Genomic DNA, 21,472 nt, shown 5'->3' on the forward strand with positions numbered 1-21,472 from the left:
TCGCCCATCAAAGGTTGTTCGAAATATTATCCAACATTTAAACCAGTTACTTTCAATTAATTGGGTTATATTTCTACAAAACAAACAAACAAACAAAACAAAAAAAAAACCCTAAAAGTAAACTGAACCGCTAAGGACGTGAAATTAAATCGAACGCACCCTTCGGTTCGACACGCTCGTAAACAGCAGGTGTATCAAACTCTGGTCCGGGGAACACCAGGCGGGTCATTCTTCTTGGAAGACAATTATTATATTATCATTGTAGAGTCTTTACCTTACATTCTAAAGTGCCTTGTGTTTTGGCGCTATATACATATAAACGCAACTCAATTAAAACGCTAAGATAAATAAACAAATCGACCATTTATTTTTATAATTTCTTTATAATTATCTTTTTTAGCATTTACACTAGTGCTCAAGAACTATTTTGCATTATAAATAATATTTTCGAACCACTTTTTTCATATAGATTCTTTTCGAATTCATGGGGTTGATAGAAAATGTCCTGCAACTGTAAAATGGCCTTTATAACTATGGAAGATTGGTTTCATCACTGAAAAAACAAACAAACATCTTTTGTTATCCAACGATAAATCCAAATTATGTGCAACCTTGTTACTCTAATTACTCTAGTTTATCCCTGTCTCCATATCGTTTTTGATAAAATAATCATGTTTTTTTTTTCTTGCAAGCATTTTATCTCAAAAGTTCTACCTACTAACTCAATAATAATAACACTTTATTATTCCTCTGGGGCTGTTAAACATATACAAACACATGAACTTGTATAGAAATAAGAAAAAGTGGTTGAAAGTGGTGGAAATCAGTTTCCGATCTTTATTTACAGCACATTCGATGTACAAAATCATAAAAATATACATACTTGTTTCATCTAGGAGAGGTAAATATAGTTTACTTCTATTTTACAGAACTTTTCATGTATTCATGGCATCACAAATTGCTCGGTTTCTCTGCAGAGTAATTCGTTGTCTTTGGTTGCTAGTGACCTAGCTGAAGCAGTCATTGTCTTGTGACTAGTTTTGGAAAGGGAAAAGTGTTTTTTAAAGAACAGCAGTGCTCATCCAGACACCTTAGAAGACCAAATACGTGAGCCAACAGCAAACGCAGCCATGCTATACCATTAAAGTGTATGTAGCTGCTACAAAAAAAATTAGCGTTTCACCTAAAACTTTTTACATCATATACAAGACATTCATCAGAATAATTGCTTTTGTGGCAGGGCTAGTTCTTTTGCAGTGCTAATTTCCCCAAGAAAACTTGTGTGCGCTATTTGTTCCTGACATTTTTGCAGTATTTCTGTCAGTATTTCATGCCTACCTGTGCAGGCCATGTTAAAAAACTAAATGTTAAACCTAAACCTATATACAGTGTTACTGACATTCAGCATATATCTGTTCGTCTATCATATTTGTTTTTCATCCAAATGCAATTAAAGAGTCCCATAATGCCGCCATGTACAGTATTTCTCAACATTCAAATACCCAATTTGGACTTGGAATTTAAATCCCAACTTTAAAATTTAAAGGGCCATATAATGTCATTCATCTGCTGTTAGAAGTATTTTCCCAAATGCGATCTCCTAATTCCTCTCCGAGGAAGCCCATATAGATCTGTGGTTTGTACCACTTCCTCAGTTAAAAATTTCACTTTTCCATTGGGATCGTTTCATCAGGTGCAGTCCTCTTGTCCAACACGTAACATTAGAATGCGCAGGGGTCAATTGATAAAACACATAAGAGGGTCCAGTTTCTAATTTAAGCTTATTACGAAAAATCCTGGAACCTTGTGGCAACGTTTTTTTTTTTGTTTTTTTTTTAAGGACGAAGGAACCTCAGGACTTTGGACCGCAGGAAGCGAATGAAGGATTTGGGGAACATTTCTCTCGATTCTTGCGCTGTATAGTTGAAGAAGTTTTGTGGGTGAGCCAGCACGTCAAACAGTGCCTTCATGAGCTTCTTGTCCTGAGGGGGGAAAAAAAGAAGTGTGTTATCCAAAAGAATTCCTTACAGTATGTAGTCTAAGGAGCTTGGAAAGAAAAGCGTCTGGACTTCTTTAAGTTGCTTGAAGACGTTTCACCTCTCATCCGAGAAGCTTCTTCAGTTCTAAGGGTCAAATGTGGAGAGTCCCAGATTTAAACCCAGTGGGAGTTTCCCCCCAAAGAGGGACAAAGGACCCCTGATGATCCTCTACCTAATCACATGAGCCAAGGTGTGAAAATGGGTGTGGGTCACAATCAGCCAGGGTTTCGGGTGAGCACATTGTGAAACCTGGCCCCACCCTATCATGTGATTTCCTGAGGTCAGATGGCCCAGGATGTGAGTGGGTGTTAAGGCGTCTGGGAAGGGATCTCAAAACTGGATTATAGATGGCAGACAGTTGGTGTCGTAAACCACCGCCTCTGTTTAAAGATGGTCGCTCACAGTGGACATAAATGGCTTCTTTCACTCCTCTTTCAAACCATCTGTCCTCTCTGTCCAAAATGTCAATGTTCACATTTTGGACATGTGATTAGGTAGAGGATCATCAGGGGGTCCTTTGTCCCTCTTTAGGGGGAAACTCCCACTGGGTTTAAATCTGGGACTCTCCACCATTTGACCCTTAGAACTAAAGAAGCTTCTCGGATGAGAGGTGAAACGTCTTCAAGCAACTTAAAGAAGTCCAGATGCTTTTCTTTCCAAGCTCCTTAGACTACGATGACCTGGATGACTGAGAACCTTCACATACTTACAGTATGTAATTTTTACCCATAGGAAACCACAGTGACACAGGTGTCACTGTCCCTTTACACACAGAGGGAAGTTCCTATTAAAGTTTCAACACTTACTCTCTCAGTTTTCTTGACAATAAAATGGGTCGGGGCTCTTATGGGTTAATCTGAGCGGTACTCTGTATTTCTACTTGTTCCCAAAAGAGGGTGCTACATGGTCACTGGAGCCAAACTACTAACACAGTGAGGACTCAAAACTGGCCAGCTGATCTTTGTCAAATAAAGTCTAAATGGTCAGCTGAAAATATCCCATGAGATAAAACAGCTGAAACTCTTAATGAGCAGGTTAAATAAGTCAGGAATGCAATGCTTTAAAAGATGAAAGTAATGGATAAATGTAAATATATACAGCTTACACTAATGGTTTTAGGTATTTTAGACCTACTCAGGCTGGAGACCAAAGTGCTCCCTGTTAAACATTTGTATAATATAATTATAAAATCCCAATACCTTAAGTATTTCCTGGTGATGCTCTGAAGCATATAATCTTCCATCTCTGACAATGTCTTCTATCAACTCCTGGTAGTCCTCTGAAACAAATAACGTTCATAAATAGCTTAGTAAGAAAAATCAAACTAGATTTAAACAATATTCAGGGGTATCATCGGTTTATTCTTTCTCAATTCATCAAATTTAAAAGGGATTGTTCAAAAAACAAACAAACAATAAAAAAAAAAGTAGAACCCTACAGAAGATTTAATGGAAACCACAGTTTGTACAGGTAGGGGCAGATTTTTTTTTTCTTTCAAACGAATGAGGCACACAGTATTCGTTACACCCCACCCCCCAAAAACAACGGACAAAAACCCACAGACATCTTTTTCCAAGTTGTCTCTGATAATCCTCAGGGAGGACACCATGTACCAATTTCAAATAACTATGGGTCGTAATGGCACCCAGCACACATCGTCTCTTCTGGGCCATTTAAAAAAAAAAAAAAAAAAAAAAGATTCCTGCCAGGCCACAAGGCTGCATGAATGAAATGAAAACACTTTGCTCTGCTTCTGAAAGATAAATGCTGAATGAAAATGAGGATTTCAATAATTTATATTGGAAAAATGAGAGAGACAATATAGTGTGCGCTGGTTTGGTGGGACCAGGTTGTGAACTTACATGGAATTACAGTACTAATCTTATTTCCAAGACAAACCATCTCACCATCATACGTCACATATGGAACCTGGAAGCCTTTGCCGCTGTTTCCCTCATTGGACCTGAACTGTATCCAAAGCCTCTTGGAGCGGGAGGTGAAGGCGATGGGACGTTCGTACGTCTGACACGTCTCGTAGGTTGTCACAGAGTTGGCGAGAGCTGTGAGGAAAGAAGCACAGAGGAAAGGCCTTAATATGTAACTACTGATGAATACGAAAACCACTCTTATGACATTAAGAGATGTTTTTCTACCACTGTGCTGATTCATCCTGCTCTGCACACACAGACTATATTGTAAGCAGACACTTGTTTTCATAACTTCTGAGGATTATAGCGTCTTAAAAAAGGATCATAATCGTAACTTGAGCCCAAACCAAAGCAAACCCAACCTAAAACCCCTTTGTTATATTTTATTTGTTAGTTAAATGGCACAAACACAGTAGAACTCACAGCTTTTTCTCATCACCAAGTAGTCTCCACATTCATCCTCAATAGGCAGGTAGATTTCAGGGACAACAATAAGGATCCTGCGTTTGGGGGGAGGGTTAATGATCCAAGTGCACTCGATATTCGCAGGATAGTTTCCCGGGTAGTTGGGAGATTCGATGTAACCTGTAAAATCCCCGAGCTCTCCTCCACATCGTCGGTCTGTAAGTGACACAAAAATTAAAAATATCTGAAATGGAATCCTAATATTGGAAACTGAAACCCCGCCCCACCCCCTACAGATATACATACTTTTGCACTGCATGATGTTAGTGGAACCATCATAGTCGGTGGTGGTGTTTCCAGGGCAGGTGACACAGTAGTTCTGACCAAAATCCCCTTGATATGTGCCCATGGGGCAGCGAATGCAGCGGTGTGTGCTGGTGTTGTAGTAATGTCCTGGAGAGCACTGCACTGCAGGAGCAAAGGCCAGCGATAGAGAGCTGTTAGCTGATTTAATGCCACCAACATGTGGGGTACAAAAAACTCTTATCCTACATTATACCTGAAAAATCTTCACTTAAAACGTTATACATTTAAAAAAAACAAAACAAAAACAAACAAACAAAAACAACAAAAAACTCTGTGCTTGAGTTAGAACGGAAACTCCGTGCCTGGTAAAAACCATACAACAGCTGCAGAGGGCAGCAAAGTTCCTTTCAACACCTGCAAATGCTACACAATGTTTTGAAGTCACAAAAAAAGTTTAAATCCCCAAAACAACAGATGGTTCACTTTATTTCACAAGTCTGGCAGGCTTTCATAAACTTTCTCGGCTCCAAAAGAACCATTTAAACCCTTCGTTTATATTGAAGCTAAACTAAAGCGAAAGCTAAAATAAACCAGGCAGAAGTTATTAGGTTTTATATCCAGTGACATAACTAAAATCTTTCATACCTTTGGTCTCACACTCCTGAAATGAGACAGCCCCGCTGCGCCGGGTGCCCAGGTTCCCTCCACAGGGGAAGCAGGAGGTGCGCCCCACCTCTGGTTGGTACGTTCCAGGTGGACAGAGCAGGCAGGGGATGAAGCCATCCTGGGAGTACTGACCAGGGGAACACTGACCTGAACACACACAAGCATTCACTGGGTCAAGTCACACTGTTAGAAGCAGGAAATGCTCTGTCCACTTAAAAAAAACAAAACAAAAAAAAAAAAAAACACAACAACAACTTTGCTTTACTTTTATTTAGCAAAACTTAAGAAAATACTAATGGAAAAATGCTGTGTTACATCTCCACCACTCACTGCATGCAACTCCTGGGTGACTAATACAAAATGGGTGTGTGATAGCTCGTCTTGTTTAGTCTGTCAGGCGAGATGTGACTCTGATAACAGCACAGGAGGAGAACAAAACATGGTGGCTCCTTGAGCTTTTTATTCAGGACTGAAAGAAGTTAATTCATATTCAAGCTTCTTCAGATTTACACAAAGCAAAACAACTGCCAGCAAGATCTTTATCGAGGCACCACTGCTTCCTGTGTACCTTCACAACTTTAGATTTAATTTTCTGCGGCTGTTGCTTTTTTTGATTATTCATTTGATATAAATATCTATAAAATATCATACACTTTTTAGTAGGTAGTTAAATAACACACAGTGTCTTTTTTCATTGTTTATTTATATATTATTATTCAATTTGGTGCAGTAAGACTGGCCGTGAGAGAGGTCTGTGTCAGTAGGGAAAGCTGAAAAACATTTTAAAAAATGCAGTTAAAAGTCTAAAATTCATCCCTTCCTTCACACTCTCCAAAGCTGCGCAGTGGGTCAGTCTTTGGCAGGCTGATTCTGGCCCCTGGGCCTTACGTTTGACAGGAAGTTGCTTGGCATTTACATGTCACCATAAAGACAAAGAGAATTTACTATTGCTTCTGAAATCAGCTGGAAAGTGTAATTATTTGTGACCTGCTTTCTGAGCCCTAAAGGTGACTAGTTTTTGCACAAACCAGATTAATACTGGCTCAGGTGGTAGAGCAGGTCATCTACCAATCAGAAAGTCGGTGAAACAATCCTCGACTCCTCCTGCCCACATGCTGAAGCATCCTTGGGTAACATACAGAATTGAGTGTGTGTGAATGTTAGAAAGTGCTTAGCTACAGATAAAAGCACTGTATGGGTGATTGGGTGAGTTGATTTGACCATTTTAACTGCTTGTAAAATTAAAAATTAACATTAGGCTGTAGGATCACTCAATCTGTGAAAACTTGGAAAACACCCATTTGTGAACCTGTCTTTAATCTGAAACTTGGCACCTGTAAAGTTTTGATAGCACAAAATCTGTCCACAGACAGACACTCAGAAATCTTCCAAAGCACTTAAAACAGCCCTCGTGGTAGGTTCCTGTCTTGTGACATCTCCAGGATTTCAACACATACAAAGTCAACACACAAGACATTAAATGTCAAGTTGCCTGCAGTAAAGTATGTTTACTGGACACATCATAAAAAATGAAGACAAACCAGTTTATAATACAGTAAAACTATAAAATTTTATTGTTTGATGTTTTTTAAATGTTAAAATATGGTGTTTTACCTCCACACTCTGAAATGTTTCGAGCTCCCACCACTTTGGAGACTTCTCTTCCTTGAGGTGTAGGACACACCTCACAGGACATCTGTCCCTCCTCGTCCTGATACGTTCCTGCTGGACACGACAAACACCGTCCCTGATCGCCATCGTAGTAGGTCCCAACACCGCAGCTCACTAAGACACAGATGGAAAAGGACATCAAGAGAGATTAAAGTTTAGCCGTTCTGTGACATACTTGTAGCGAGACACTGTTGCATGCCAGTCTCTAGTGCACATAAAGCAAATGTCGGCCTACAAAGTTTCTCCAAAGAGTTGCTAAGCATGTGCTAACAGTTTTATCTTTGTGCTATGCTAAGTTGAGGGGGAAAAAAGGCATGTTTTCTAAATACTAAACACACAGAAATATTTTTCACACAAAATTCTGTGATATAGAGTCAATTACAAACAAATGTAACTGTTTGAGTATGATGGAACATTTCCGCAAAAACTAAAAACAAACACCTAAAGATAAGCCATCCAAAACAGACGTTACCGTTTGAACTTGTAATTAAAGTCAATTTAGTAGACAGATCAGGTCAGGTGGCGCTCATGGACAAATAACCACCCCATAAGAGTGTGTGGGTAAAAAAAGAACAATGCGATAAGCAGACATGAATCAACAAATATAGCAGATTGCCCCGTGGTTACACACAATCAAGCAGTCCTAACCACAGCGTATATGTACACAATAAACACTGCAGCTACAGTGAATGATGAGACCATTAAAGAAACCCAGATCACAGCTGCCTCTCAAGTGTAATCAAAGAGGATCATGTAAATACTTGAACTGGATAAACACAGTAAAGAGCAGTGAGCGCCAGCTTTAAGAAGGCAGCTGAGCCCGAAAACATTATCTATCTGTTGACAGCGTTTTCCTGCCATCTTAAAGGTATCACTGAGCTCAGTGTAGATTATTGTACCAGAGAGTGGTGCATTAGGCTGTACGGTTACAGACCATCTTTATATGGCACCACACAATCAGATGTGAACAACGCGCAGGTAACATATCAGGACTGCATCATGTAAAGTAGTGATGCTGTTGTGATGCCTATATAAAGTTCTAGAGTCTTCAAATAGAAAACAGTAGAAGAACATGTTCGTAAAATGTTTGTGAAATATGCCCACTGGATTCAAATGTCAGATTTGTGTCACTAAACAGAGTACGGCTTGATACTAACAAAGGATAACCTACATGATGCCTAAAGGAGAGATAAGTACATTTATCTTAGCTACAACTGTATGATAAGATGTCAGCTATGAAAATGCTTATGCATTACATTTACACATTGTAACTATTGCAGGTTTCAGGTTCAAGTCTCATTTTAACTGTGTCTTCTTGTAAACTTTTGCTTTTTAATTACATTCCCTTATTGTTGGTTATTCCCTTTAAGTCAACTTTTATTTGTCTGTTTAACATTTATCTTTATTGATCTGTTTTACATGATTGTTTTGCACTTTGTTCAGTGTTTGCTGTGCCTAAATGAGCTATACAAATAAACTGATCTGAAGTTATGAATTTTATTTGCTTTGGACTGCATGAAACACACACATAAAAAGTCCAAATGCCATTAAAGTACATTTGCAAACCAACCTAAAACAGCCGTGCAAAAACAAAATCATGGGGACAAAAGAACAACAGCCTCTCCCAGTGCTGCCTTTACTCCATCCACAGCTACACCTGTCTTAATACTTGACACAACATGGCTGTGCATCAGAGAGGAACTTTAAATGCCAACGTAAGCACCCTCAGCTCTTTTAAAAGCAATCACAGCCGCAAATCAAAGGGAGAGCTTCCCTTTTATCGCATAAAAGCGCAAACACTTGATTAAAGGGGCTAAAACACTGTTTTGCTTTGGTTCCTCCCATTCAGACTGATGCCTGTAATTAATTTGGCAATTACTGTGTCTGTCTGATAGCTGTAAGAACTTCACTTGAAAACTAAAGCTGAGCTCACACAAGAATAAATCAATTAAACTCCTGTGACTTTCGAGCAAAACGTGCCTCATATGTAGCCTTCAACCGGCCTGAAAGAAAAGAACCAATATCAGAGAGAGCTCGACACACAAAAGCTTTCACACAGATCCATTATACGTGGCTCTGCAGACTGTTAGAATTACATTTTCTTTCTCCCAACGAAAACCTATCAAGAGCAGCTCATTTTTGAAGCCTTTTGTTTATTCTAAAAGACCACAAGGAGCCATCACTGCATTGTCCTCTAACAGCTTTTATTTGACAGAGGGAAGCTGTGAGGGAAGAGACAGAGTGAGAGTGAAAAAGAGGAGAAAAAAAAAAAACGAAGCCTTTCAAATGCAAAGAACGGTTCTATAGAGTTCTCGAATTGATGGCCCCAAAGAGGTTTAAAAGACCTTTCACCTCTATTCAAGTCCCTGGTTTTTGCCTACTTGATGACATAGGAAAACACTATAGTATCACAGTAGTAAGGAGCTGAACCCAATAAAAGAGGTCAGGTTTCTGAATCCCCCCATTCTACTTGGTCCAATCACTGCTCGCGCCCATCAAGCAGGGGCCCAAACAGCTGATGCTAATTGATTCCCATGGTGTGGGTGAAGTCAATTCTCTTTAGCAGTTTAGTGGCTAGGGGTCATGCAAAGTGGCCCCCAGCTGGGGTGCAAGGGTAGTGGGGGGGGACAGCACTTAAAGTGCCAGCTTGAATCAACAGCACTTCCTAAACATCTCCAACGTTAAAACAAACACACAAACAAGTTCACTGCAACACTCACATGGACGTGAGAATGTGTGGACCTGTGGTGGACACGTTCACATGAAGCCTCTTATAAAGTATGCTTTGGTTGTTTTCCTGCACATAAATAATGTAGAGTTGAAATAAATTTTAGACTCAAAATGATCATGTTATTAATAAGCTAACATCACATCACAAGTTATTTAAACTGAACCAATGTCCCGGAATATAAACGTTACTTCAACCAATAACCCAAACACAGCACAGAGGAGGAGGAGCTGCCACGCTTTAAACTGTGCACAGTATTTTCTTCAAATCCACAGAAGACTGTGTTCTTCTCAAGGAGTGAGAATGAGCCTCAAATGGGGTTTTCAATGGAGTGGGCAAATTGAAAAGGACTAAACTGCACTCCAAACTAAGCCAGAGCAAAAGATGGGGGAGGAGGGAAAAATATAGCTCCTTTAAAGAGCTGGAGGTTAAGAAGAATGCCTTTCAGAGCCCCCCTCTCCTTTTTCCCTCTGCTCCCAAATTACATGTCTACACCCTTGCCACAACCAATAGACTGCCTAATGTTGACCTGAAAGCAAAGCGGGGGACGGAAGGAATAAAGACACTTAAGATGTGAAATAAATCATGTCAGGAAAGCTTAACAGCAGACGTAGCTTAAATGTTAATGATGAGACCAAAGAAAAAAAAAATTACAGGGAGATGAATGGAAAGCAAAACTTATGACTTTCCCTCAACAGACATTATCTCATGAAACTACAGAGCGGCTATAGTTTGACACATGTTTTTGGCCATCAGCCATATTCCTGAGATCTGGGGATAAAGATCTGGGCCTACATTAAGTTAAAACATCCTCAACACTGACGCATATATTGAACAAAGCGCATACTGCCTGAATAAATATTTAGACATCACAATTTAGGAGGAAAGGCACCAGTTTCCCCTCGCTGATACCGAGAAGATGTCCAGCACGCAGCCAACACACTGAGGCCTGAAAATAGGGGCGTACAGTTGCAACCGCCAGAGAAAACACAAGCCAGCCTTGAGCTCTCCACCATCGACAGTGTGCGGCCCTATTTAAAGAACATTTTTCTCCAGTGCAGGTTGTATATAAAATTCAAGCAAGAGGCAGCAGGAGACCTGCCATCAGCCCTAACGTTACACTTTATCCCATGGAGATGCTGGAAGATCTCGCAGCTTGGAGGGCCAACAACAGCTTCTCTGTTCTTCCACACAAGCTCGCTTTCCCCCTCCAACTTGCTCATTACAGAATGTCTGCAAACCAAATATGGCATTCATCTGGCCCACACCTGCTCCAAATCCAATCATTAAACCCGCCTGTCTAAATATATCTCACTGGCTTGGGCCAATTCAATTACTTAAAGCCATGACTATGGGTCTACTGTGTGTATGGGGTATGCTCACAAGTGCTGCTGCCTCAAAAAACAAAGCGGTGGGAAAGATGAAAAGCATTAACGTTTCCAGTAGAAGTTTTGCCTGGATTAACTGTTTGTGCTCTGCTCGTTAACAGGATTTCTACAGTGAATAAACACTACACACATAAACTCAACTCACCACATTTTCTGCCCAAGAGCATCTGTCCCGCTACGCAGTGTCCTGGCAGCTCTGCCAGCTGGCCCGGACTCCTGGATAGATTGTAGTCTGCTCCGGCAAAGTGGAGGTGGAACTGCTCCCGGTTGATGGACTTCCGCAGGGTCCTGATGGTCTTCCTGAGCCTCTTCTCTGAACGGCGGCGCACGCAGTTCACGTCACAACCCTCTGCTGAGAAAAGCACTCGATACTGCAACAGTTTCCAAAGCAAGATTTCCTCTTGTTCACCTGCAATAACCTGCGATTTCATGCCTAGATTCCCATAAGCTTACTTCACACCGCTAACGCAGAAATCAAGGAAATTAAACAAAAACACCCTTTGCCCCAAATCTAGAGCCCATCACCAGAGCCAAGTCAAAACAGGAGATACTTTTACACAGCTTGGTTTGTTTAGTGACAAACAGAGAGCGGCGAAAGACAGATTTAAGAATCATAATCACAGGTCGCAGACAGGCAGGCGGGCAGGCAAGCAGAAACTACAGAGAGACCAACCTGTTACCTCCTCTAGGTTCACATCCAGCTCAAACTCAGCAGTGATTGAGGAGCCGTCCTCCTCGCCGGCCTTCCTGCCGTGGCGGCTACGCATTCTCTGTCCGGATGAGGTGCAGCGCAGGCTCACGTAGCTGAACTGGACATTTTCAGTGAAGAGAAACTTCCTTTCTGTGAACATGGGACACAACAAACCCCCAGCAAGCACAACAAAGAGAAAAATTGCACAGTTGTTAACAGACAGGAAACATTAATCACATACAATAATCTTTGGTCATGCACAGTGAAAAGCTAATAGAACAAAAGGGATGCAATGGCAATGAGATGTTGGTTTCCTTTCAGTGTCTGTGAGGGATGTACCATGCTGAGCCCCTTTTGTAGAAGCAAAATAATCCTACAATCAGAATCGTGTTTGATTGATAGCTAGGTCAGACACGACTGAAAGGCATCCTGTGGCTAATTACATCCTCCCTGTCACTGGCAGACAAAGTGCTGTGCTGAGATGTGGAAGACACTCAAAACCACATCACTTTCCCCACAAATTTCTTTCACATTTGCTCTTGGTTTTTGGTTTTCTTTGAAGCAGCTTTCAGGTCTGCTTCAGAGTCTTTAGATGTTGGCAGTTCTCGGTAAACCCAAAATGTTTTTTAACCAGCAACATAAAGACGATGTAACTCTAAGTCTTGTGCTTTGAGCCGGCGTGGCGCTGTACCTGAGCGTGCTGAGTTTAGGCTCTCCCTGAGTTTCTCCTGACTTCGTTTTAAGTTGCACCTTGCGGTGCCAGACTTAAAAGTGGCCGTTGTCTTAATGCGGGCAAGGCTGGCCGTTTCTCGACCTGCACGACAGGGGGACAGAAAATATCGTTATCAAGTGAAGACAAGTAAAGCGTGACCTACCTGTTCCTGTGTTACTGTTTTCTTTGGCAGAGCGGAAAAAAAAAAGATGTAAATCTGCGATGTCCTGTACTTGCCTAAGCAATATGAGCCACTGTTGTTCTTTTGTGCGTCAGCCAAGCAGGGCAGAGGCATTCCACAGGTCACTGTGTAGGAATCCTCCGTCCCTGAAAACACACGAGGCCGTGACACAGGGACCGACACTGACAAAAGTATGGGCCAAAAAAACAACTAAGACAAAAGACAGGCAGCATGTATGAACATGAAGTCCGTCAACAGACTTTTCACTCAATTAAATCTACAACTGTTGAGCTTACTGACTAGTTGCACTTCCACCTGACTGAATTGTGCTGTTTGAAGACATAATATGCACTGACTATACAAAAAGCATCCTCGATGTATCATAAGCTTCTTCACCAATCCACCGTGGTCCTTTTATCTCTCTCTAACTAACCTGTGAACCTGCAATTGTCAAAATATCCTGATTTAAATGTAGGACTTGTAGTAGTGCTAATCCTGCTGGATTAGTTGACACGTTTTGCAGCTGATTCACTCTGACAGCCCAACACCAGCCATCTGCTTCATATCAGCAAGTAGCTCTTGTTAAATTTTTTTTATTCACACCCCCAGTTAGCTGTTACCACAGCAACAAGTACTTTTCTTGGGGTCCGCAGAGAGTCAACAAGTAAACTGAAGAGGGCAATATGATAAAAATAAACTATGAAAGAGACAATCCATCCATTTATCTCATTCAGGGAGCCTATCCCAGCTGTCATAGGGTGAGAGCTGCGGTACACCTTGGACAGGTCATCAGCCTATCGCAGGGCCAACACAGAGAGATGTACCCATGCATGTTTTTGGACTGTGGAAAGAAGCCAGAGTACCGAGAGAGAACTCACTGTGAGGCGACAGTGCTGACCACGGCACCACCCAATGATAAGACCATTAATGTATATTCCACATACATGCTGTCTTTTTATGCAGCTTTATTTTATTTGGATATTCTTAGTTTATTAGTATTTTATTTCATTATTTTTTATCTTTAATGTCATATCTTTCTCAATTTTTTATGTGCTTCTAATCTATTTATAGGTCATTTTATCTTCTATTTCTTAATGTTTTTGTTCTCTTTTTAATTTATTATATATCACTTATTATTGCATATTATTTGCTTTGCTTTATCACCCTTTATTCTCATTATCTACTGGTTAGTCATCTGTGAAGCACTGAACTGCACTAACTTGCATGAAAGATGCCCATACAAATAAAGACTGATTGCATGACAGATGATATATAACGTAGCCAAAAAATTGCTCAGTTATTAAAACAACACACCGGTTTACCGCAGCTCACACTATACAGAGATCTGGCTCAACCAACTCACCGCTGCTGATGTGTACTTGAGACTGGCAGGTCAGAAAGCAGCGATCCCCTCCCTCCTGCTTGCTACAGTTCAAAGTAGGTTTAGATGGGGGCTGTGCAGGTGATAAACCCTCAGCCGCTAGATAAAAACCACAACAAAACTCAAACATGTTCAAAAGCAAGAAGGATGAAGATGCACATGAAGATGAAGAAGCACAGAACGTCCAAAATCCTGACAGCTTTGTAGCATTTTGGATGGATTACTCAAGCACAAGAAAATTAAAGAGTAAACAAATAAATAAATAAAGAACAACTCAAAGTATCTCCTGTTTTTGTCCACAAAGGTTTTTGCTGTCACACTTCATCACTGCACAATTTCCATTGAGACGTGACAATAACAGACCTGCTTCTCATTCAGAGACAGGTGCTAACCTACCAATGCAGTCCTTTTTGTTCCAATGTAGCTTATAGCCGGGACGGCAAAAGCATTCAAATCCACCCACGGTGTTCTCACAGCCATGCTCGCAACCGGCATTGTTCACACTACATTCATTTATATCTGGGATGGAAAAAAATGGGGGGGGGGGAGTCACTATTTATCATTTCAGAGATCGATTTCCAAAAACTCCAATGAGCAACCACTCACATCTGTGTGCTTAATCAAATAAAACATTTAAATGCATCAAGCACTTGTGTGTTATGCTGAACTTGTTATGTGTAGCGCCCTCCACCCAACTTAGTCTCACCTCCACAGTGGGCCAGTCCGTACATGGTATAGCCTTTGTTGCACAGACACTGAAAACCACCCGGGGAGTTCACACAGGTGTGATCACATGTGCGCTCGAAGAAGCATTCGTCTATATCTGTAATCAAAATCAGGCAGATGACATAATAGCAGGGCAGTCAGTCACAATCTTCACCAGCAGGAATTTCCCACCTAATGACGACCATTTTCCTACTCAGTGAAGTGCGACAGGTACATTACACTACAGCAGATTAAAAAAACAAAAGCAAAAATACTAGCTTTTCATAGAAACGACTTCTAAAAAAGAAATCATTGTCATCAATCATGCCAAACTCTGATGCAAAAAAAGTTAAACAAAAGTAAAGCCCAGAAAAAGGTTTTACATGCTCCCTGATGTATTCAACTCTTTAAAGCCTGAACCATGAAATAATTGTCAAGTAATTCAAGTTGAATAAAATCACACTAATGATGTAGAAGTCTGAAAAACTCACAAAAACTCAACATGATACTAATTTTCTTTTTGTAAAGAAAAATCTAAAATTCTGATCACTAAAAGAAAACAGTCCTCTTCAAAACACTCAGTGATAAAAAAAAAAGAAACAAGAGAGAGATATTGTAAATGTCATCATTATCTCGTTCATGCAAGTTCCTGTTACTGCTCCTGCACTTCAGGAGCCACGTCTACCTTGACAGGAGCGTTCGTCTGTCAGCAGCTTAAAACCTTTTCTGCAGTTGCACTCAAAGCTGCCGATGGTGTTCTTGCAGGAGTGATCGCAGCCGCCGTTGTTGACCTCGCATTCATCGATATCTGCGGGTGAAACAAGTGAGATTCTAAGAACGCATTTTCACATGCAGGTTTGTTAGCGTATTAAGATACTATCCCTCGTTGTGAAGACGGCAGTCTGACCTTTGCACGTCTTCCCATCTGGCTGAAGCGTGAAGCCAACGGGGCAGCTGCAGCGCACGCCGGTGGATGTGTCTTTGCAGGTGCAGTCGCAGCCGCCATTGTTCACGGCGCAGGTTTCTAAAAATGCAACACGCCTTATCACTGCATGCAAAAGACCTTTCTCCTAGTGGGGAATGCTGTGCTTTCCGTTTGTGACAAAATACTAGAACTTAGCAGAATAAAACGATTTCCTGTAAAGTACCCTTTAAACAATTTCGTCCACTGATTTAAAAGGTTAAATTAACGTGCAGAATTTAACAATATTGTGCGTCTAACGTCACTGAGATGTTTGGATTAGGGCTGACCCGTACAGTCTCACCGGATGAGACTGCGTACCTAATAAAGTACCAATCAAAATGTTTTACATGTATTGAGTGACCCAGAATCACACAACTGATGAATACTCAACATAGAAGAAAAGATTCACATGCTTTCCTTTCCAAATGGAAGGAAAATGTGAAATGTACCACACTGTCACATACGTGTATATTTCAGGTGAGATCGACGGTGAGAAAGTGAGCATGCAGCCATTTCACAGTTTGCTCAAAAGACTGAGGAATGTATCAGTTTGCTAGAAATAAACTCCTCTCCCCACTCCTGAGGGCTTCCTGGAAGCTTCACACGTAAAAAAAACAAAAAAAAAAACAAAAAAAAAACCAACAACCAAAAAAACAAAAAAAACCCCACACAAATTCAAAACTGCGGGAGTCTTATTATTACCCATTAGCAGCCTTCGTTTGACCCGCTTGTCCACCTCTGTAAAGGACGTGGCATTGTGGTCCAAGGACTCTGTGGTGGCTTCATCTCGCTCTGTGACACACAAAACCAGAGTAATGCTTTACTGTTATCCTCAGTGAGTGTTTATGCCAGCCATCAGGGCGCAGATGTGTTTTGACACTTGAGATGTTCAGCTTGTGGTGGCTTGGTGTGTGTCAGATAACACGGCAGATCAGAAAAGTGAATCACGGAGACAACGTCGCAGTGACACGCCCAGACCTCACACACACTGCTGGCTTGGAAGGAGAGATATTACCCGCTATCTGACGGCTGATCCTTATCCTTTACAACCGCTGTGTGGAAAAATGCACGCTGCCTAACAGGAGAACTGATAGAGAGAAAGAGGGATCCTCTAATTTCATCCATTCATAAGGGTAGCCTCCTCATAACTCAAGAAGAAAAAAAATAGTGTAGGCAGCTCCTGGACTTCGCTCACCCTGGGCTGAAATCTAGATCTATTTTGCTACATACTGAACATAAATGAGTATATATGTTTGTAAAAACAATTATCGTCAGGTTAAAACATTGTATACATGTTTTGTGTTTCTTTGTTAAAGCTTTAAAATGCTGTAAACATCATCTAGATTTGAAAGTATGACTCCAATTAAGTCATAAAAAAAGTTCATCTAGCCTACAGCGTTATTTTATTATTGGGTCAGTTGACACTTAGAGCATGACTGCCTTCAAAACGCCATCTTTTTTTAAGGCTGAACCATTAGATTAATGTACTCAGATGTAATGGCTTATTATTTGGCATCTTTGGAAAAATGTTTTATCACTTCGCAACCTTGCACGTTGGTTGGAAAATGATGTGAGGACATTAAAGATAATAGAGGATATTTGATGTGATGTGTTTTAGATGACAGAGTGATCTAATGTGCCTGCTGGATGGCTGGCTATGGGGTGGGAAACATTATCTTTACCAGGCAGGATTGGAATGACAAAGATATCTTCACCATATTAACAGCTCATGGAGATAAATTTTTGTCTCACCTCCTTTTTATGCATGTACACCTACCACCTGCTCACCTGATCCTAAGCATGCTTTTTTTTAAAAAACAACAACGTATATACAGTGTGTATGCACGGGCATATACTGTCCTCTCTTCCTCCAATATTCAATAACATATCAATCATGAAAAAATGATGTGTATCCCAGCATTTCTTTCACTGCAGCATTGTGCTCACACTGTTTTGCATTCCTCGTCTCAGCTCAGTGTCAGCCTGCTTACCTACACATGAGCTCCTGTCAGGCTGCAGAGTGTACCTGCTGTGACACCTGCATATGGAGCCGTTCTCAGTGTCCTCGCAGGTGTGCTGGCAGCCTCCATTGCCATGGTTACAAGTCACTGTAAGGTAAACAACGTGCAACTATGAATGAAAATAATCAGTTCAACATAAGAAGCCCGATGCACTTGCGAGTGTTAGCGTGCACGTACAGATGCAGTCTCTCTGGTTCTTGGCCAGCTCAAAGCCTGGACGGCACTCACAGGCCACACCCCCTTTGGATGTCTCCTTGCAGATGTGGGCGCAGCCGTGCTCCTTATTCATACAGTTGAGGCCCTCTGGATAGAAAGAGGGAGAGAGGTACACAATGAAACTCTCCTACAGTGACTGACCAGCTACACACAAAGGCGCACATACTGAGAGATTAGTCTGGAAACTTGAAAGACACTGATTGTTCTCACGCCCCTACACAAGCCAAAAACATCCACTGCTGCGTTATTCTTAGCGCCTCTACAGAGGGAACAAGAATCTAAAGTTCATTCCCCCCCCCAAAAAACCCCAAACAACAAAAAACAAAACAACATATTCAATGGTGATTTGTAGCAGCATTTACATGGACGGGTCACAGCTGAGCAGATAGGTCCACTGGGATATAAAAGGGTTGTCAAGAGCCGATGGAGTGGAAAGTAGTCACATTTGAGTCGACTTCAGTGAAGGAGACAAAACAAAGGCGCTTCAGACTAATCTGTGACACAGACCGCATAGACCAGAGTGTTGCAGTTACTGACTTATTTTGTTCTGTGGGACACAGAGATCCTTTTTCCCACAGCATGTTGCTGTTTCAGATGAAAGCTCAGTGACAGGAGCCAGCTTGAACCTGTCACCCCTCATTGTGTCATCAGTCTCTTGGAGAATCTGCTACATCTTTCTCTCTTTTTTTTTTTTTTAACTAGTTTTACACAATTAGGGCACACAGGCATCCACAAACACACAATCTTTTGTAGATCAGTTAGCGACTATTTAAAACTTTGTGTTATGTATACTCACCCACAGAACGGTGGATGCACGTGTGCTGGTTGTCGCTGAGGAAGAAGCCCTCTTTGCAGCGGCACTCGTAGCTGCCCATTGTGTTGACACAAGTGTGCTGGCACCCACCGTTGTTGAACTGGCATTCATCCACATCTACAGGACAGTGAATCGATCACACGAGTAAACAGCTTACAATGCTTCAGGTGGGAGGTATTCACTTACATAAACCAACACAGACCGTCTTCAGCGTTTTATAAAGCATGAGTTTACACAGCTGACGACGCAAGCTCCCCGTCTACCAGGAAAGATTGCTTACTTAGTTTAAAGCTAATCTTACCTAGACAGTTATGTCCATCATGTGCCAAATGAAACCCATCATAACAAGTGCAGCGATAATTGCCTGGTGTGTTGTTGCACTCATGCACACAACCCCCATTGTACTCCAGGCCACATTCATCAATATCTGAGAAACAAACAACACATAAATGTTGGGGTGGGGAGAAAAAGCTAAAAATGCTAAAACATCTTAGGCTCTGAACAATTAGAACAAGGTGTGGCTGCAATAGGAAGAAAAGAAATCTGTGGCTAAACATTTACACAATGCTTACCTTCACACTGTTTTCCATCGCCTTTAAAACCTGCTTTACACGTGCACTTATAAGAGTCTTGGGTCGTTTGACAAATAGCGTCAATGTGACAGCCATCACTTCCCTCTGCACATGGATCTACAGGAATGCATTATCATCAAAAACACGTTAGAAAATTAACAAAAAGCCGACATATTTTTGAGAATGAAGCCGGAAAATTCAGATTTAACTGATAAAAACGAAATAAAAGAGTATGAGTCTAAATGGGGGGGAAATCCTGCGAAAACCTGAACGTTAACAACATGCCAAAAAACAAAACTTTTTGGAAACGTTTATGCACACGGAGCGCGCAACCTGCCTCGGCAGTGCTGTTTTTTCCCATAATACAAAGTTGTTAGAAATTAGGAGAAAATGCTAAAAGTCGCTGCTGGTGAAACGACATTGAGCGCACTCCTGGGAAAAGCGTGCGTAAAGTCTCCACGACTGCAAAAGACAACACACACACACGCTCACACACTCACTACAGTCCCACCTCGAAACTCTGGAAGCGCTGCGCTTTGGCGACTATTTAACAGGAGCAAAAACAAACAAAAGTCCCTTGCAGCCCAAACAGCTCCCATGGTGATATGATCCAACTTTAGAGGTCTTTCTCAAAAGGACGCGTACGCACTGAAGTCGCGAGCGAGCGTCCGCCTCATTTTCATTCTAGCCTGTCAATCCGCTTCACAAGGCGCTTTTGAGAAGAGAAAGGAGTGAGTGAGTGAGAATAAGAGCGTGCGTGCGCGCGCGAGCACGTGAGAATGGAAAAAACGCTTTTGAAGCAGAGTTGAGTCAATAGAGGGAAGCCAAAGAAAAGCGGAAGCGTCAAGTGTGTGTAAAAAGCATCACAACGGCAGTGCGCTGCAGAGGCTTCTATTTTGAAAAAAAGAAATGCCCGGAAGTGTTATAGTAAATGCTAATTTACAAGCTCCTTTGAGTGGCTTTAAAGTCTAAACAGCGTTTGGTGTCTGTGTATGGCAGCATGGAGGCGAGCGACAGTCGTCAGTGACTGTTGCTTAGCTGAAAGCGATTTACTCGTAGGGCATCGTTTCGAAAATGACGACCTGTGGTCGTTCCAGGCGCCGGTTGCCTCGGTAACCCTCTAATAAATACGCTAGAGGCAGAGCAGTTGGAATTACTTACTCATGGGCTCTGGTTAGAGGTAACCTAGTGGTAAATATGCTACAAGGTCATGTGTCAATCAACGATATTCTACATTCTCATTGGTAGTCGCCTTACTGCTCGCCTGGGATTTGAAATAAAAAAATGTTTGTCCCGAAGTCCCACCCACTTCGGTGTTTCGCCCGGAGTCGCTTAATGTCTTTGCCTTTCAATGATCTCTAGTGGCCTTATCGGTTTGAATAGCTTCCAGTGTGGACTCAGCTACATATTAAGTTCTCTCAATTTTTACATATGTAATATAAAATATATGACATAACATAAGAGCTTACACGTCAGATAGCAAACCAGATGTCACTGGGGAAACTCTGTGTTGCCATATGCGTTTTTGTTAGTGACACACCAAAAGTCTTGTTTAGACTTTAAGTTGACTTAAGCTTTAAAATACTTACAGGCTTTTTTCACTGCCGTTGTAATGTTTTACATGCACTACTGTGTGTATATATACTGCGAGTGTATGTTTAAATGTGCATTAAGCTAAATATTAGCTAACTAGCTACTCCTGGAAGCGAACGTTAATTAAAAAAGCGTGGTTGCTAGGCAACGAACGATTTTTAGTTCTAATTGATAATCGCTACACGAAAGACGCCTTGTTCACCAGTCAAATAAATACTTAACTTTAAAGTCAGGCGTTGTTGTGAAAGCTACAGACCTCCCGAGTAAGAGTGGAGTACGTACACTTGCTTCAGCAGGGCTGTTAGCTTAGTATCGACGTTTACATGCATTTATGAGCTTTTATCATCGGACAAATAAGCTAACGATGGTAGAATTTGCTAAGATTGCACCATACTGATTTTACAGCCGCAGTTTTCCCTACTGTAACTTAGGTTCAATTATCAAAATGCAACTCCAGTTGTGCAATATAAGTGAAATCCCAATCTAGCCAA

The 21,472-nt window shown here is 41.3% G+C and overlaps 1 protein-coding gene across 2 annotated transcripts; it reads right to left on the reverse strand.

Moving 5' to 3' along the window:
* Window positions 1-822: 822 nt before the first annotated feature.
* On the reverse strand, window positions 823-20,394 carry scube2 (signal peptide, CUB domain, EGF-like 2). 2 transcript variants are annotated; one of them, XM_063475268.1, is made up of 23 exons: window positions 19,900-20,394; window positions 19,389-19,505; window positions 19,118-19,243; window positions 18,799-18,933; window positions 17,964-18,089; window positions 17,757-17,873; window positions 16,468-16,557; window positions 15,709-15,825; window positions 15,487-15,609; window positions 14,803-14,919; window positions 14,493-14,615; window positions 14,079-14,195; window positions 12,772-12,861; window positions 12,514-12,636; window positions 11,805-11,972; window positions 11,277-11,480; window positions 6,959-7,129; window positions 5,324-5,491; window positions 4,679-4,840; window positions 4,391-4,588; window positions 3,947-4,099; window positions 3,239-3,318; window positions 823-1,982 (listed from the first exon to the last, which is right to left on the reverse strand). In XM_063475268.1, the coding sequence occupies exons 1-23, from the start codon at window positions 19,985-19,987 to the stop codon at window positions 1,836-1,838; spliced, it is 3,060 nt and encodes a 1,019-aa protein (XP_063331338.1). In that variant the 5' UTR covers window positions 19,988-20,394; the 3' UTR covers window positions 823-1,835. The 2 variants fall into 2 exon arrangements, with proteins under 2 accessions (XP_063331338.1, XP_063331330.1); XM_063475260.1 differs by having other exon boundaries at window positions 11,277-11,483; window positions 19,900-20,393.
* Window positions 20,395-21,472: the final 1,078 nt, after the last annotated feature.

This window comes from Pelmatolapia mariae, linkage group LG1 (assembly GCF_036321145.2).
Source record: "Pelmatolapia mariae isolate MD_Pm_ZW linkage group LG1, Pm_UMD_F_2, whole genome shotgun sequence".
Taxonomy (NCBI): Eukaryota; Metazoa; Chordata; class Actinopteri; order Cichliformes; family Cichlidae; genus Pelmatolapia; species Pelmatolapia mariae.

What these genes read in the sequence shown, in the direction of transcription:
- scube2 (XM_063475260.1), bottom strand. Translation starts at nt 19,987, where the DNA reads ATGGGAGCTGTTTGGGCTGCAAGGGACTTTTGTTTGTTTTTGCTCCTG. An exon ending in CGATGGAAAACAGTGTGAAG is followed by an intron (nt 19,244 to 19,388) that starts GTAAGCATTGTG and finishes TTTGTTTCTCAG; the next exon opens with ATATTGATGAATGTGGCCTG. An exon ending in TCCATATGTGACGTATGATG is followed by an intron (nt 3,319 to 3,946) that starts GTGAGATGGTTT and finishes TATTTGTTTCAG; the next exon opens with AGGACTACCAGGAGTTGATA.